Raw genomic sequence first — 18,707 nt, 5'->3', positions numbered from 1 at the left:
CACTGCGGACTGTGGACACCGGGGTTGATAAGCAGCATGATAGTTACACTTTACAGAAACATCTTACCTGCTGACTAAGCTCCTGTTTGTAAATAATTTACATACTTAGATAACAAAAGCACAACTCAACCTACTTCCTAATCGCTATTACTTTTTCTAAGCTTTAATATGACTCGTAGAACGACCGCAAATAATTGCTAAGCAAACAAAAATTATTGCTATTAAACTGATCACTGATGCTTCTTGCCCCTTAATGCACTAATTGCAACGCATTATGAAGCAAAAAATATTGGAAATAAAAAGTGGATCCAATACGTACGTTGAATAATGAAAAAAATACGGCAAACACCTGCCCGTTGGCAACAATTAATAACAATTACACTTCCATGTGCCAATAATAAGGGCTGATAAAATCGTATCACATATCCCTGTTTGTATAACTAGACGTCCATTGACTGTATCAACGATTATCAGCTCCATAACCAGTTAAGTACTTTATTGTTGGGATAATTTATATATCCAGTTCTTTAATTTTTATATACTTACTTTTTTATTTATAGATACAGACACTCGTAAGTAACATAGATGAACTCAGGCAGTTAGTCCGTATTGGAGTAGGTAAAGCGGTCAAAAGCGTTAACACCTTGAGCACTCGTGTGATGCTGGTGTAGTGGACGAATGTATTTACTTACACACTATCTACTTACTTATACCCGTATATACTTTAACTTATATTGTCAATGTATCATACCTAATAAACGCATCGCGTTGACATGGCGACACTGCCAGGATCCAAGTGGAGGTGGTATTTAGGAGATGAATCAAAGTCGGAGGTTGGTAACGAACTGCGTTTATTAGGTATGACACATTGACAATATAAGTTAAAGTATAGGTATACGGGTAAAAGTAGATATATAGTGTGTAAGTAAATAGATTCGTCCACTACCCTGGTGTCAAATTATAAAGTCTGTAGAAGTTACACTGCTGCAACGAAATTCACAGAAAAACTTAATGCTCAATTTAACATTGCAAACTTTTCAAAATAAAGAAGAAGTCTGACATTATTTATGTGTCTAAAGCTGTCAACGTTTCATTCAAAGTTATCAAATAATCTGTTTCAACTTTGAATCTATATTTTACATTGAGCATTTAATAAGCTGCCACGATGTCTATCGTCGCTCTGCCAATGGAGTCCAACCCTGAAACTATGAACAAGTACCTGCATAAATTGGGTGTCTCGGATACTTGGCGAATGGTGGACGTCATGGGTCTCGATCCCGACGCTCTAGCCTGGGTGCCAAGACCAGTCCTAGCAGTTGTGCTGCTCTTCCCACTCTCCGAAGCCTACGAACAACATAGAAATCAACAAGAGACTGATCTCGTGAAGAAAGGAGAACAAGCCCCCAAAGATGTCTTCCATCTCAAACAAGTCCTCAGCAACGTCTGCGGCAACATAGCTCTGGTCCACAGCGTCGCTAACAATATCACCAACATCGAACTGAAATCGGACGGTTTGCTAAAGAAGTACTTAGACGACGCTAAAGACCTCGACGCCGCAGCCAAAGGAGTATTGCTGGAGAATTCAACTGCCATCCTAGAAGCGTACAAGGAGATAGTTCGTTCTGGAAGCGGTCAGGGTGCGAATGAAGAGGAGCCAGTCAATAACCACTTTGTCACGTTCATCCATAAAGACGGCCAGTTGTTCGAGCTGGACGGGCGCAAGTCGTTCCCCATCAACCACGGGCCCACCACGCCCGACAGCCTGCTCGAGGACGCTGCCAACATCTGTCGCCAGTTTATCGATAGAGAACCCGACAACATTGGCTTCAATGTCGTAGCACTAGTACAGTCTCCGTAGACTCAATGCTTTCCTTAGCATCTATTCATTACTTTGTTATCTTGCTTATTAATTAGTCATTAATTAAAGTAACCTCAAGAAATATAGTATTTGGTTGTTGTATCATCGCTAACGAACAATCGGTCCGCAGTGACGTGACGACCGGCGAAGCGCGCGTCACGCGATCCACTGCATGGCACTTCGAAAAATGGCGTTCATTAATTCTGTTCATTAGTGGATACCAGAATATTCAGCCAGCGCACGCCGCAGTACGGATATCGATTTAAGTCTTTAATTCATAATTAATCTGTCCGGCCGCAACAAATCGCCTCTCGATGTTCGAAACGCTGGCCCACGTCTCAATTAAGAAATCCGCACAGAGTCGCAACACGGCTCCTGCATTCCTCCTTAAAATTCTCTATCTTCGGAAACTACTTAAAAATTCGCTTCGCCTCCGTGGCCCGGTGTTCAATCGGGTCGATATAACTTCATTTAAAAACGAGCAATCTTGTCGAAGATAAGAGCTGGCGAGAAAACAACGAAGAGCAGAGCTCGCCACACGCGGCAGCGTCGCGCTCTACAAAAAGACAAACCAAAGAAAGAACTCCAAACTTTTAAATGGAACGCGAGAGAATTCTCCCCGTTAACTATGTCGATACTGGGAAGGACGCGACATCGGTAAGTCACGTCACCAAATAAATGACGCTGGCCCTGAAATAAATATATAAATATTGTGTAAATAAACAAAATAATGCGATGGGGACCCGAAATGCTTTAAATATTCAAATGAAGCGAGCCGAGGTGAAATACGAAGGTGCGCTCGCTCGAGTTGAGCCCAATTAAATCGGTGCCACTGAGGTAGAAAATAAAAACAAAAGGAGGATGACGGGGGTCCGGCGCATTTTTCTCATGAGTATTATTAGCGCGATGTCAACCCACAAAAAATGGAGTTAGAGGCTTGTCGTGGCTGCGATCATTATCGATAACATCCCGCGTTTTGTATTGTTTTGATAAGTGTGATGCTGCGCGCCCCGACGTTTTGTTGACGTTTACACTCGCCATACACGGGTGATCGATATGGGGCGAACGTACCGACCTGTGGCTGGTGGCTGGACTACCTACGTTTTGAGTACCTGCACTGCCTGCCGCCTGCTAGTATTTATGTAAGCTAGCCGGATCGCGTGATGGACGTCAATCACCTTCTGACAAGTGTGTGGATGGATAAATGGGTGAAAAAACAAAAGTTGTGTCAGTGCGGCCATGGTCATTAGTCACTGGTGCCTGGTGAGAACAGATTTAATATTTGCCTATAAATCAATTACGGCCGCGTGTGGAGTCCGCTTAACGCCCTATTATAGAGCTCCTTTCTTCTCCGTATGATAAATTGCTCGCGTGCGATTGCACTGTAACAAACACTCATACGTATCAACTAATTGCAAATCTGACTAAGCCATGTCAAGCTTTCAAGTAGGTACCTTATAATCGTTATGCTAATATGGATGGTATGAGGCGCAGATAATCCGGATACAAAAACTTGAACGTTGTTTAAAAAATGTCCTGTTACAAAACCCGATGTTGTGGTGAGTAGGGCATCCGTTCGCTCCACATTACTATAAACAACGCTCTACCCGGAGCAGAATTCTGACTACCTCGCCGTAATATATTGTAACTTATGTTAATATTAAGAATGTATTAAGTAGAGTTTCATTAACACCCGTCGTAACCTCCGCAGCCGCTCGATTTGTCCAAACAAAATACGTTTATTCCAGACAATGACCGTCTAAGTGCTTATTGGGAGTACTCTCTACCACTGGATCGTCTGAATTGTACCATTTTTTAAACATTGGCGTGTGTATTGCCGTGTGATGATGTTAGTCGTAATATATGTGGTGATAAAGAGGCAGTGTACGTCGTGTTAGAGGGGAAATGGTAGACTGTGGTTGTTCCTGATGGAGGCACGCTGCGGGGGTCCCGAGTGGCCTACCGACGCTCATCACTATTCAATAAGCTCCATTTATTGAAATTACATAATTTGTGTGTGAATAATGACGATTGTGATGAATCTTCGTGGGCGATACAAGCGACTTAAACCCGATTAACTTTTGACCGCAGCTTGATATTAATAAGCTGTCTACACTCGGCAGTTCGTAATCACATGGAAATAGTCTGCGTTTAGCCTGTAGTGTAGACCATTGATTACTGACAGCATTTATTTGAATGAATATTTAATGTTGTGAGTCTAAAACCTTACTTAGACAGTTTTAGTAGGTACTAACCGGGCTAACCTAACCTGACTCTTGGACTAGACCGGTTTTAGAAGGGTTTTAATACCCGTATTTCCGCCTTTACTATACGTTAAGAAGTTAGAATATTATTTTTATCACTTCATACTTATATGGCATCCATTTTTATGTGCGGTTCGTTTTATTACTGTCACGAATCGTTAGCTTAAAAACGTTTTAAGTATATTTTGAATTTGATTTCCTTTCATAGCAGAATGTCCTTTTCACAATATGCATTTGGAAGTAAAATCTGCCTTCATTATATATTTATTTATGGAATATAGCCAAGCATTTCACAACAATCTCACCTGACGGGAAGTAACGATATGGCTGAAGATCGGACTTGTTTCCCCAAAAAATGCTTATTCATTCTTACCTTGAAGAGGTCCAGATTGCACTTCATCTAACCCTCCCTGATCCTTTTATCTAAGTAGTTTATAAAAAAATATCCCAGTTTAATTTGTACCAGTACAAAAATTTTTCGATCATTAGCATTTCATATCAACATAATTCTAATATTGGGAATGTCCTTAGAAAAGGTTTGGTACGATCTAATCTGAGCTGGCCTGCATGTATGAAACGATTAATGAATGTGGAGGAAGCAGAGAAAGTATACTAGGATCAAAACAAATTGAATTCTATAGTATCTGCTTCCACTGGTGGGAAATAGGCGTGAGTTTATGACAAATCATCATTAATTTAACAGCCACGCTCTTATCGGTGTAGCATTCTCCACTCTTGTCTATCAAGGGCCAATTCCTTGACTTCTTTATAAGACACGACGTTCGCCTTCTCTTTAATATGTTCCATGTAGGCCTTCCCCTTCCTCTCCTTAACGTACGTTTCAAGGCAAGATAGAAGGAAAGAGAGGAAGATGAGTTTATGTATGTACGTATAATTCCAATACGCAAAATGAGGAAAATATTACTTATATTATCTACAACTTATCATGTTCTCAGAGAGAAAAATTCTGACTCGGACGGGACTTGAACCTGCAGCTCTTGTTTGTTTGTTTTTGTTCTTGTTTTGTTTTTTTTTCTATTTAAATTTTCTATTTGTGAGTTTCCCTAAGCACGGGTAAATACTACAAAACAAAAACCATTTATCATGCTGTTTGATTTATAGATACAAACTAACATTTGCAAAGTTATTCTCATTATACATCGGCGTATGAATTAAACATAATATTATGTGCGTTACCAAATGTATTCACGGAGAAAGTAACCCGATGTGCGCAGGAGTTGCTCGTTTACGATTTCTGAGAACAGAGGTTACTGGAGACCATTTAGAATGGAGACAAATAAATGGTGGTTTTTTAAAACGTGACACGGTAACATCAGTTTTAATTTGTTTATATTTTTTTTATCTAGGTACGTTTTCCATGTGTGGCCAAAGACGAAAAGAAAAGCTTAGAATAATAGGCGAATTATTATACACAGAACAGAAATTTCGCATACTTAGATAACTTGTCACTAATTTCTTCAATACATAAAAAACCTAAACAACCTAGAATCACAGACATTTCCTATACTATTAAATGTCTGTGCCTAGAATACGTCTCAGACGTCAAGTGTTCTTCTTGAGGTTGGTACTCCACCTTACAACCCACACGATAGAAGAGAAGAGTGTTCTACTGGGCATAGACCCAGAGGGGGCATGGAGCGTCCACTACGCTACTCCATTGCAAGTTGGTGGAGGTAATTCTAGCTAGTGCCAACGGCTTAACGTGCCTTCTGAAGCACAGAATCATCTTACTTTTTCGGACAATCAGGTAATTGAGCCAGCAATATCCTAGCCAAACTTTGGACAGTCTCAAAATGATTTGAAATCAAACCCGTGCATCCAGATCGTGTGCCCAGTAAATCTGGTTTTTGAAGACTTGTGACCCGGTGCTTTCCGAAAATGGTTCACGGGATGCCTCTGAGTAGGTAAGTGTCCATGGTGCCTAGTTTTTAGAATTTGGCCAGCATTTATTAGACCCTATACAGACGGGAAATAAAACAGTGGTTATGAGAGAAGATGTTTTATTCTATTAATGAATTATTGCATTTTAATAACTAATATTTTTTAAGTACAACTAGTTCCACGTAGAGTAATCTAATTTAATAGTTATTATTGTATCTCAGAATATGACTGAATGTGCTGCGAAATGTACGGCCTCCGTGGTCCAGTGGTTGAGCGTTGAACTCAAGATCCGGAGGCCCCAGGTTCGAAACCCGGTGGGGACTTATCACAAAAATCACTTTGTGATCCCTAGTTTGATTAGGACATTACAGGCTGATCACCTGATTGTCCGAAAGTAAGATGATCCGTGCTTCGGAAGGCACGTTAAGCAGTTGGTCCCGGTTACTATTTACTGATGTAAGTGAGTAATCGTTACATGAGCCATGTCAGGGGCCTTTGGCGGCTCAATCATAACCCTGACACCAGGGTTGGTGAGGCTGGTATTTCACCACACAACCCATGCGATAAGAAGAAGACTGAATGTGCTGAACGATAACACCTACCTACCTACAAAGTACGAAGTAAGATTATATACTGACAAAAATTACTTTAAAACAAAACCTCGGGCTTTTTACACGGTATCATAACCATAAGGTGTATATCTAATTAACGTAAGGTAATTTTACAGAAGTGAATGTTAATAAAGAGTCTCAGTCGGTAGGCGGTCGGTAGTGGTCAAAGGACGTAAAACTGTTAGGATTGAATTCGGCAGCGGCCGCCCGCAGTGCGCACTCGCCTTTTTAATATCCACTGCTAACGTACATTTTCGAAAGACCGCGTAAAAATTGCTCTTGAGAACATTCGAATCGCCACAACCTTTATGGCGATTTATTTCCTTATTAACGTTTAGAATAGGTATAAAGGAAAGTACCTATAGGTTGCTTAGAGGTTATAAATACCCCCGATTCCCAGTAGTCTTACCAGTTGAACTATTGGGAATTTCCTTCCCAATAGACTTACTGGTAGGACCACTGGGAATTTTTGACTTTCCAGTAAAACAAAATTCTCAATAGTCCTACTCATATATAGACTTTAAATCACGCCTATTTCCCACCAGGGTAAGCAGAGACCATGAAATTCCATTGGCTTCGATCCTGACACACTTCTCTTGCTTCATCCACATTCATCAATTGTTTCATACACGCACGCCGGTTCAGAGTTGATCGTCCTGAACTTTTTCTAAGTACATCTCTACTTGATCGATGTACGTCCTTCTAGGTCTTCCTCTGCCAGCCCTACCACCAACCTTTGCTTTATATACTGCTTTCATAATCCTATTATCTTTCATTCGCACTACGTGTCGAAACTAACTTAACATTCCCTTCTCAATCTTAGTCAATATATCGTCTTTTACACCACATCTCTCTAATCACACTGTTGTCCCAAAAATATTTTGATTTACAGAAACAACATTCAACATTCCCACTTTGGGAATATTCCCAGAAATGGCACCTCACTGGTCGGGTCAGTTCTCTACTCAAATGAGTGCGGTCCTTAAAGCAAACACGGCGGTTTGCGAGCGTTTTAGTGGAGTTTTACAGTCGAGACATTAAGTGGACAGCCCTCATAAACTCGCCACAGCATTGATAAACTTCCGACCTTAACGACACACGTGCAAGCTGCTTTACAACCGGAGGTTTCACCGGTTCATTTGTGAGCATAATGCCTACAGTACAGTACGATGAATTGGGATTCAAAAGCTTCTAGAAATTGTAAACATTGTCATCGCATTTGTATCGGCCTGCGAGGTCCAGCGTTGGGCTCGAAGGTTCCGGGTTCGAATCCCGGTGGGGACATATCACAAAAGTCACTTTGAAAGGCCCAGGTTTGGTTAGGACATATGCTGATCACCTGATTATCCGAAAGTAAGATGATCCGTGCTTCAGAAAGCACGTTAAGTCCTCGATCCCGGGAACTACTTACTGATGTAAGTAAGTAGTCGTTACATGAGTCATGTCAAGGGCCTTTGGCGGCTTAATAATAACCCTGACCTACTAACCCTGAGGGTTGATAACGTTGGTAATCCACCTCACAACCCCACCCCATGGCGCCCAGAGAAATGTATTTCAAAACCGTACTAGGACTCCTGTCATCCGCTTCTGAATAGTATTGACAGTTACTGCTTCTCTCTGTCAGGTTCCACATTACAGTCCCTGTGACTTGGTCCTGTCCTGAATTGCCGTACCGATGGCGGAGATGGGTCGCCTCCATACCACACTATACCATATGATTAAACCAAATTGACCTAATCGCAAAATTACTTGATCGCAAAATGACTACATAGCTTTTTTGATGCCATTATTTGCTGATCTTATAACGCAAAAACCTGTCCAAAATACACGTCAACTTTCGACAGGTGATGTCAATCGAGTTTTAAAGTTGTTTTAATTTAATTTTGAGGAAAAAATCAATATCATGCCGTCAGTTGCGAAGTGACAAATTTAATGATAATATTGAATAAGTAAATTGTTTAACATTTTGTAACCAGTTAAAAGCTAAAATACTGTAACATTATATTAAGAAGCGTACTTAAAAACTACTACTATTCAGAGGCGGAGGACAGGAGTCCTAGTACGGCTTTGAAATAGACTTCTCTGGGCGCCATCCCACTTGCGTCAGAGTATTGCGAAGTGGACGGGAAGAGGGAAACCACTGCCATATTTCTCCCTAAAAAGTAGCAAGGAGAATGTTACACCGAAAAGAGTGTGGCTCTTAAATTAGTGATTGTGACTTAAAACATTTCATTAAGTATGTTACACGTAAAACCGACCCATTAAGTCAATCTCAGTAATAAGTGCATTATTGGTGCTCAGTAGTAATTATGCTACGGCCTAGAATAGGTACCTACATCATATTAGATAAAACGAATTCCTTCACGAGGGTCTACAGCAAGCCGAGCTCCAAATAACTAGTTAGTCTTATCCCCCTAGACCATACATCAAATTATTTAATGTATATTCATACAGGCCCTAATTGATAAGTCAAAATACTCTACTTAGGTAACTACCTCAGGTAATGTTTATTTTTTTCTAGCTCTGTATCTTCAACTCCTACGGCCTTTACTTTATCAAAGCACAATAGCATATCAGATGCACCTTTGAAATCCACGCCAAGTTAACCCTTTCGTAACAGTTTTTCGGCTAGCATTTCCGAGAATCCGAGCCTATGTATCTGTGTCCAGTTAATTGTTGAAGTGGTGGAGTAAGGCAGTAGGAGTGGGGGGAGGGTAGATTAATGAGCGGCTACCGCAGGCTTATCGCGCAGCATCTGGCGCATGAGTGATCATCTGTCGTGCGCCCGCGCATGTACAAGACCTAGTGATGGGATTCTATGGATTGGTACGTGTCGATATCGATGAACGGTTAAAGGACGCGTGCGCAGTAATTTTGCATTTAGAAAAGATAAATAATACCCAACAAAGAAAAACGTGAGAATTTGGAAACTAAAGCTAATTAAAGCAAATCAAATCAAATATACTTTATTGCACACAACATACAAATAAATTTACACAAATGGATGATAGATACAACTAAACCATTATTTAAAAAAAAATCAAGCCTTTGATTCCAATAAGAATAAAAGATCAGAAAAAACTTTCAAAGGCTGATCACTTCCTTATAAGACACGACGTTCACCTTCTCTTTGATCTGTTCCATGTACCTAATCTTCTTGGTCTTCCTCTTCCTTCCTTGTAGCTTTCTTTCTATGATGTTTTTAATAATTCGTCGTGTCTTATTAAGTGTCCAATCATCTTGCCTCTTCTGTCCTCAATAACTTTGAATATTTGCCTCTATTCCCTTACTCTTACTAGCACTTGCTCATTAGTAACAATGAATGTGGTCATATCGACATCAAATTCCTCGAATACCTCGGAACCTCCCTATACGTCGTGATATGACATGGACAGTCTTCCCAGAAGTCGTACTCATTGGGTACCTTCGTTCTATGGCAGCCATAGTTTTATTGGGAAATATTTTTGTTTAGATTAAACGACGTTTAGCCACTAGATGTATTAGGGTTAATGTTCAACATTTGTCCCGTAGGTGGAATATCTATGTATTATCTGTGGTATAAAGAGTAGGTAGCTAAGAATTTGTTAAAAATATTGTATTATTGTTGTTAATTTAAGGCTCGCTTAGTACGATCAATGTTAAATAAAAACATTCAAACATCACACCAGTTGATGAGTTTCCCAGTATGTATAAAAATACCTATAGCGGAAGACTCGTTTCTTCTTACAAAAAAAAATACTTAGTGTTACTGGCCGAAGCATGTGCTTCACACATCATACGAATTAGGTATTGATTGTCAAAGTGTATAAAAAAATAATCACCTGTTACTGGCCGAAGTACGCACGGGACTATGAAAAATGGAAAGAGGAAGGGGAGCCCCAAAGGTATAAGAAGAAGAAGGTATATACCCAGCAGTGGGGTCTTGTAGATTAGATTAAATTAGATTTAGGTAGTGTTGCAAATACTTGATACATACTAAATATCTATTGTCACAGCGGTCTCTACTTATCTATTTTTAGATTTTGTACCACTAAATATATGCGTAAAAATAAAATCTGTTCATAGATAGGGTCCGTTGTCTGTCATTGTCTTGTTTTAAAATTAAATAAAGGTAGGTATTGTACGATATTTAATTAAAAGTATCTGGGTGCTCTAGATTATAATTCAGTCTCGTTACGTCAAATGAGATTACGAGTGTACCTAATGTAATGAAAAGTATTCTCCCTTAATATATTGGCGACGGAAAATTCCATTTGATATCAACTCAGAATCATGGTCTGAATTACCCCTCAAAGTTTTCGTTACGATGTCACTAATATCCTGTATGAGTAAGTAGTTCAATGTTTTGGAGAGGTCTTTTGATGACTGATTGTAAGAGTAGCTTCTTCGTTACGCAATTAAAATAATTATAATAATAAAATCAGTCACTGTGGTCCTGTGGTCACCGGGTTGCTTCTCGAACGGAGAGCGCCGTTTCGAATCCCGGTACTGGACTTGCACCACTGAGTTATGACCTTCTTCTTCTTCTATCGTGTGGGTTGTAAGGTGAATTACCAACCTCATCACCCCTGGTGTCAGGGTTATTATTGAGCCGCCAAAGGCCCCTGACATGGCTCGTATAACAAGTACTCGAGTAGTAACCGGAACCACCGACCTAACGTGCTTTCCGAAACACGGATCAGCTTACTTTCAGACAATCAGGTGATCAGCCTGTAATGACCTAACCAAACAGGGGATCACAAAGTGATTTTTGTGATAGTCCTTACCGGATTCGAACCCGTGAACCCGTTAGTTATGACCTTTGAAGACGGCGACACGGCTCATCACCTACCACGCTACTTCTGACTACCCCACTTGGGATATTAGTGGGCTTATGTTATGCCATAATATAAATAAATATAATTTATTGAGCACACAGGACATATTACAGAGTGAAGCAAAAATCAGTAAGTACACGCACAACAGGCGGCCATTGTTGCGAATACAATAAAATTGAATTAAAAAAAAATGATTTTAGATCATAAAATGAAGAAGTCATATTTACTACGTATCTTGATTATTTTTTTCTTATTGCTTTTATAATAAAAACTCCTGAAGTTTCTGAAACTTTCTCTGAAAAAAAAAAATAACGGTCAGTAGCCTGCCTGTAGGCGTAGCCTCACAACAACAACCGGGAGCATTTCAACAAAATATAATTAATTGTTCATTTAAATACAAAGGCTAATTTAATAAGTGACCCGACTTCCAAATGTCAAAGCCATTCAAATAAAAAAAAGGAATGAATAAAGAAGGATGGCGCTCGACCAAACCAAACCGAACGCCCAGTGCGGTGTCATGGGAAATGTGACTCTTATGCTTTTTTTATACTTCAAATATAAATTGGGAGTCATTTTTTAAAGAGTTTTTTGTTTGTGCATTGAGCAGTGGTACAATGGGTGGACAAGAAGGCTGTTAGGTAACATTTTTAACATCATTATAAGTGAAGCAGCATGAGTGATGGTGCGCCTGCGCCGCGCGCAGCGCTTCCACGAATTGGGACACTACGCTATGTAAGATCTATCATATATTATTACTTTTATAGACTTACAAAAGAAAGGCTTTAAATAGGTGACTTTTGACCCTTCATTATGTTTAGAACGTTTATTGTAACTTTAAAGCGACTTTGAAGCAAATTACCCGCAATAAAAATTCTAAAACTAAACTTACGTATTTGCTTATTGGTAATAAATAATACAACATGTCATCAATTTTGGTTAGTATCTCATAATATATGTCAATAAAATTTGAGTAACATCCATAAAAGCAAGGAGACAATAAGATACCAATCTGAAATCTTACTTCCGTCAATCTTGATTAAAAGACAAAGAGAATGGATCACAAAAACTGCATTCTTGGGCTAAACGATGGGCCCGTGAGACTGACCCCCCGCTGTGGGCCCGGCCCGGTAGCGCCGGGGCCCCCCGCCGCCTCTCGTCACTTGAGGCCCTAATGGTCCCCCATAATTATCCCGTAATCCTTTTATAATCATTGAAAATGTTTCCGATATTATTGAAATAACACTGCCGGTAATGAACGCATATTTTGCGGACTCGGTTTGCCGACAATAAATGCGATCATAATGGGTGTGCCATGTTAATGGGATATTTTAAATGCAAACTGTGAACATGGTTCGGACATTTATTTTATAAGGGCCGCTGGATTCCGCTACTTGAAAGTACCGCACAATACATTAGTCGTTACCGCAAAAGCGCCAGCCCATACGTATGTAAAACTGTTTTAAAAGTTCACCGCGTAGTACCTATACTAACAGATATACGACTGAAACATTATGTCGTGCGGCCTCTAGCTGATAGAAGGAAGCAACTGGACCTCGTGTTCTTGCACAAACTATTTAACGGCTCTATTGATTCCCCACATCTTTTATCAAAATTTAAAATAAGTACTCCGCTGAGACTTCGTAGGAAAAAAGCCTACTCCTTCTTTGTAACTCCACCATCTACAACAAATTTGGGTCAATATGCTACTATTTCCAGGTTGTGTAGATTGTATAATAAATATGTTGGCCAGATATCATGATCTTGACAATACTATGCCCTTAAATGCATATAAAAATATTGCACTGGCTGCTTTTTGTTAAATTATGTCTATTTTTTATTTTTTAATATAGTTTATATCTTGTTTTTCTTGTTCACTTGATTGTGCATGCTATCTTTTTTTTATTGTCTGTAACTTTGCATGTGCAGAGTGTAGCTTGTAAGTTGTCCATAATAAATAAATAAAAATAAAAAAAATAAATAAATATACTTTTATAACATAGTACGTAAATTTTAAAGCAAAAACAATGAGAAACATAAACCACATTCATTTTTCAAGCCGAACTATGCGCGGCATTCTATAACGACCCGAAATTTTTATTAAAAATATCTAACCCCTAGTTACGGAGTCAAAGATCGGGTTGATAGCTAGTTGTTTTTTTTGCCCCGGGCCATAAAAGTACCATAACCATCGGGTGTCTTGACCATCGACAGATTCATCTGGGTTGGTTAGATAAGAGATGATAAAGTAATGGGCTAGATAGACCATTGCTACCGAATCTGATAGCACACGGTAGCGGTCGCTTGCTCACATTATTGAATACCACTCAGATTGACGTACGTACCAGTTTGGAGATTTCTCGACGTTGATATAAATTATTCAGGTTACACGCGTATCATATTGAATTCCTTATTAAAAGCCGATGTAAAGTTAAGCGACAGGCTGGCTGCTAGTGAGTAAACTGTTTATTTTTATTGACTGAACGCTCAGTGGTTCACATTACCATTGCTAGTATTGTGGTCATTCGCGTAATAAATACCTTAACATAGTTTTGTACAAACTTACGTAGAACAAACCTTGTTTAGAGAAACTTTAAATATAAGACTTAGGTATTACTAAGTCAATAGATTTATTTCTACTACTTTCACAAACGGCCACCGTGGTCCAGTGGTTGAGCGTTAGGCTCACGATCCGTAGGTCCCGGGTTCGAATTCCGGTGGGGAAATGTCACAAAAATTACTTTCTGATCCCTAGTTTGGTTAGGACATTACAAGCTGATCACATGATTGTCCGAAAGTAAGATGATCCGTGCTTCGCAAGGCACGTTAAGCCGTTGGTCCCGGTTACTACTTACTGATGTAAGTAAGTAGTCGTTACGTGAGTCATGTCAGGGGCCTTTGACGGTTAATAATAACCCTGACACCAGGGTTGATAACATTGGTAATCCACCTCACAACCCACACGATAGAATAATTTTTGCTCGATCTTCTTGATAATTGTCTTCTTGGCGGGTCAATAGTAACCTTGACACCATGGTTTATGAGGTTGGTAATCCACCTCTCAACCCACACGAGAGAAGAAGAATACTTTCACATCTTTCAGAGCAACACGGACCTCCGCTACTACCGCGTAATCAGTTGTCAATCACTTCATTTTTTTTTTACCGCAAGAGTAAACGAACAGCCCCTTTAAATTCAAATTTGCAAGACTAAACTCTAAGCAACTTTATAGCCAATCAGGTCGTTCAACAGTCCAAATAAATCAGCATTAATATCGCTGACACTGTGACCGGTGATTTTACGTCACACCTATAACACGGCTAGCAGTCAATAAGCCGTTATCTGGAATGGTCCTTAAACCAAGAATACGACCAATAAAGGACTCTACGACGTCTCCCAGAAAGCACCAGTCCTAATCACCATACCTTCCTATGAATATTGTTTACAACGTACAATAAAACAGTACAGTAAACTATAGTAAGACCTGCTAAAGTTTTATGCTAGTCGCCAATAAAAGCAATAATATAAAGCGACCTTGACAACCGCCTGACGACGCGGTTTGGTATGCGCGAAATATTCATTCGAATACCTCTTCAGTTCGTTGTTTTTTAATTCAAAACCGCCTGTAGTAAGTATTGTATGGTTCTTTTAAAACGTGGTTTTGTTTAAATTCAAAATTTCGACTCTGAGTTGAGAATAAGCAGTAACGAAAAATCGAATAATGCATTCAGTAATTCCATTGCATATCGCAGCAAGGAATTACGTATATCCTCCACGACATGAATCAATTTCTAAATATCATCAGTGTGCTTAATCAAAATAACAATAGTTTTAAGGTTTTAGATTTCTAAGTACTCCTATGAAAAATATTGACAATATTTTACCCGGAACGTCACATCATCACTAACTTAAGAGCCACGCTCTTGTCGATGTAGCATTCCTTTCCATGCTACTTTTTAGGGAAAAATAGGGCAGTGGTTTCCCTCTTGCCTTCTGCCCCGCAGTACTCTGTCTGACGCGAGTGGGACGTGAGAGCATCAATGTATCATGTTTAAATTCAATATAATATTACATGTAGAGATAAATATAATCCCGCTACTGTCTCTTCTAATCACAAACACAGGTAGCGTATCTGAGTATCTCTTCCATTCCGGTTATTAATGAGTACCGTCCGAATTTCAACGGCCGACACCTATTGACAGAGCATTATTTATCAATGTCCACTTGACTCCGACGAACATCGGTTAAGTATTGCAAATATTTGAATTTATATTCAGTAAGTGAGCAGGCAACTGCTCCATTCATTATCTGCCTACAAACAAACACAAAAAAGAAATCTATTTATAACAATATTGAAGACTGTTCGGCGATAGTTTATTCTTCTATCGTGCGGGTTGTGAGGTGAATTACCATGAACTCTAGTGTGAGGGTTATTATTGAGCCGCCAAAGACCCCTGACGTGGCTCATATAACGACTACATACTTACATCAGTAAGTAGTTACCGGGACCAAAGGCTTAACGTGCCTTCCAATGCACGGATTATCTTGCTTTTGGACAATCAGATGATCAGCCTGTAATGTCCTAACCAAACCAGGGATCACAAATAGTGATTTTTGTGATAGTTTTTTATTGACTCAAACAGTGGTAAGTATCTATAGTTTTACGACTATACAGCAAGAATTATAAGAATATTCCGTTGAAATCTAAAACATCAGAGAAAGCGGGAATCTAATACTTCAATGTAGTTGTAATTGAGTACTTCAAAACTTTGAAACGCCATGGCTCATGACGCGGCAAACGCTTGATACGAAGTGGTTTCTTGCGTGATTCTTCACCATAATTAGTTGTAAGTTGAACAGTCGCAAGAGCATAACTTATTACTTATTCAAAGAAACAACAAGAAATGAAATGAAAGGCCCGCCAGTTTCTTTGTTGTATCACTTGCAAGTTTTTCTCGAGTCCATCGATCATAACGAAATTGTCGGCAATTGTAGGAATCCGCTTTAAGTGTTATGTGAGTAGAATAGTTGCAAGTTAAAAAGCCCCTTTGCCGGAAAAGCTAGTCGCGCGCGTCGGCCGCGCTCGCCGCATTACGATTAATTGATGCTAATTAATAAATTAATTATCCATGTTAATACCCTGCATGAGCAAAGTCGAGTTTTTCCCCTCCACGGACGCATTTGTCTGCTGCTTTATTTTTATTACCTACCCTCGCATTCCCGTTTTTGTGGACGCATCGACCATAAGAGATCATAAGTCTCCAATTTACAATTCTGTAATTAATTTATTAAAATTAATTAGTCGATAACTAACCATCTAAGGAAGGCATTAAAGTTGTACGTCATTTTACTTCCATCTGTTATCGAATCTCAGCGTCGTTTAATGCATTGGTTAAAAATAATTTATGTCATATTTTCTCATTAGTTTTGGCGATAATGTATGAGATGCGCGTTGCGAGGTTTTGTTCGAGCCTTCGTATCGTCAGAGATAAGGGAGGGCTTCGATGCTTTTCTTGCTTGAGTGAGCGAGGGAATGTCATTATGCTTGTTAGCTCTTATTAGAATGCGGGTATTTATATTTAGTTCCGACACGTTACGTGGGGCTATTACAATGTCTTTGCGGGGTTATGTCAGAAAAAAGTGAGTGGAAAAACTAGGCAGTGTTCGTAACGTTTATTGAAGTGTCGCCGCCGTCTGTCGTCACGTCCGCGGGGTCTACTGAGAAACGCACTTATTTCCTGGAAAGCAGCGACCGCTCTCAGATCTAGATGTGGAATTGCAGTACGTGATATGGTACGCGTGGGTGTGCTCGTTTGTATAAAAATATTATCCTAGTTGTGACACAACTTGTTTTGAAACGACAACAACTTTAGTAGTTTAGAAAAACTTGACATCAAATGTCAGTACGAGTTGTGTACAAACATATCTACAGAACGAACAAAGATTCAACCGAGCTTCATTTGCCGAGCACCCACCCGACGCTAGTTCGAAAAGCTCCCACAAAAACAAAGCAATAAAGTAACCGATTAGAAAAGATGGTTAAACAAAACAAATTTTCCTCGAGGATTTACAATACTACAGCGAAGCACGCGTCCGGCTAACATGCGGACATAAATACAGAATGCGCCGGCGTTGGCACGTAATATAACGAGTGGAGGGGCCCAATTTAACAGACTTATTGTCTCCGCCGCGTACAATGCGAGACACGGGGACGCAAAACGAGCACGACCGACGGTCTGCCGATACAAAACAATGGTATTTAATCAGCGATGATAAATGCAGCATTCGGCCACGTTTTTTAACGATACAGCCGTATTGTTTTGGCGGGAGCTTACCGTTGAATACGGAGATAAGTCGCCGCTGAGAGTGGCTTAGCTGACAAATTGGAATAAAAGGAATATTTATTCGTGTAGTCGTGCAGCCGAGGATGTGATGCTGGGAAACGCTTGTAATGCTTGCGATGTTAACATTTCTTCTTGTTCTACGGTTTACTTATTCTTGAGAAACTCCAGGAGCTTCATTTATAATAATTTCTCATTGTCATTTTTTAAATAACCCTCATAAAGTGTAAATTACCTCAACAACAAACACATTTCCGACTATTCTTAAAATAAGTATTTACATTATTTATTTCTCATGCGTATTCGTAGGATATTTTCTATCGATTCAAAACTATAAAGCCAGTGTAGAGATAGCTGAAGGCATTGTCCCAGCGATGGCGAGCCCATGTTCCTTGAACCGCATCAATATGTTTCATAATTTTATTTATTGCTGCAGAAAGATGCATTAGTATATCTTGCCTGTTCAGTTTTGTATAAATCACGATATTTTGTTGAAATAACGCGGGTATAGGTTGAAGTGCGCTGCGTTCGGAGGCGATCGTAAATTTGTGGACGTTGAACAGCGGGAGTTCGAATTGAACCTGAGACAAGCCCGGGACGGATAGGGCACCGATTTGATTTATAATTGTACGCGATTCCGGGACAAGACCTTGTTGTGTCCTGGTCTTAGCTTTTGAGAAGTGGACGGTTTCCATTGAACTCTAGGTATGTAGTACTTCAAGGACCTGAATAGGATTAGACCGAACAACATCGATCTTTTCAGTTTTAGCGACTTAATATTAACAAAAAAAAAAAACTATGACAATGTTAATGTGGAAGTGAAGGTCTTTGCCTAACAGTGGGATCTTGTAGGCTAGATTAGATTAGAATGTGAATAAAAACTGATCAATCAATTTATTACGCAACCTACCCCGCGG

At 39.6% G+C, this 18,707-nt stretch overlaps 1 protein-coding gene across 1 annotated transcript; it reads left to right on the top strand.

Moving 5' to 3' along the window:
• Positions 1-1,165: 1,165 nt before the first annotated feature.
• On the top strand, positions 1,166-1,858 carry LOC126366968 (ubiquitin carboxyl-terminal hydrolase isozyme L3-like). The gene has a single exon (XM_050010311.1). The coding sequence runs from the start codon at positions 1,166-1,168 to the stop codon at positions 1,856-1,858; it is 693 nt and encodes a 230-aa protein (XP_049866268.1).
• The last annotated feature ends 16,849 nt before the right edge of the window (positions 1,859-18,707 follow it).

Source organism: Pectinophora gossypiella, chromosome 5 (genome assembly GCF_024362695.1).
Source record: "Pectinophora gossypiella chromosome 5, ilPecGoss1.1, whole genome shotgun sequence".
Classification (NCBI taxonomy): Eukaryota; Metazoa; Arthropoda; class Insecta; order Lepidoptera; family Gelechiidae; genus Pectinophora; species Pectinophora gossypiella.
This window is presented reverse-complemented; position numbering and strand designations above follow the sequence as displayed.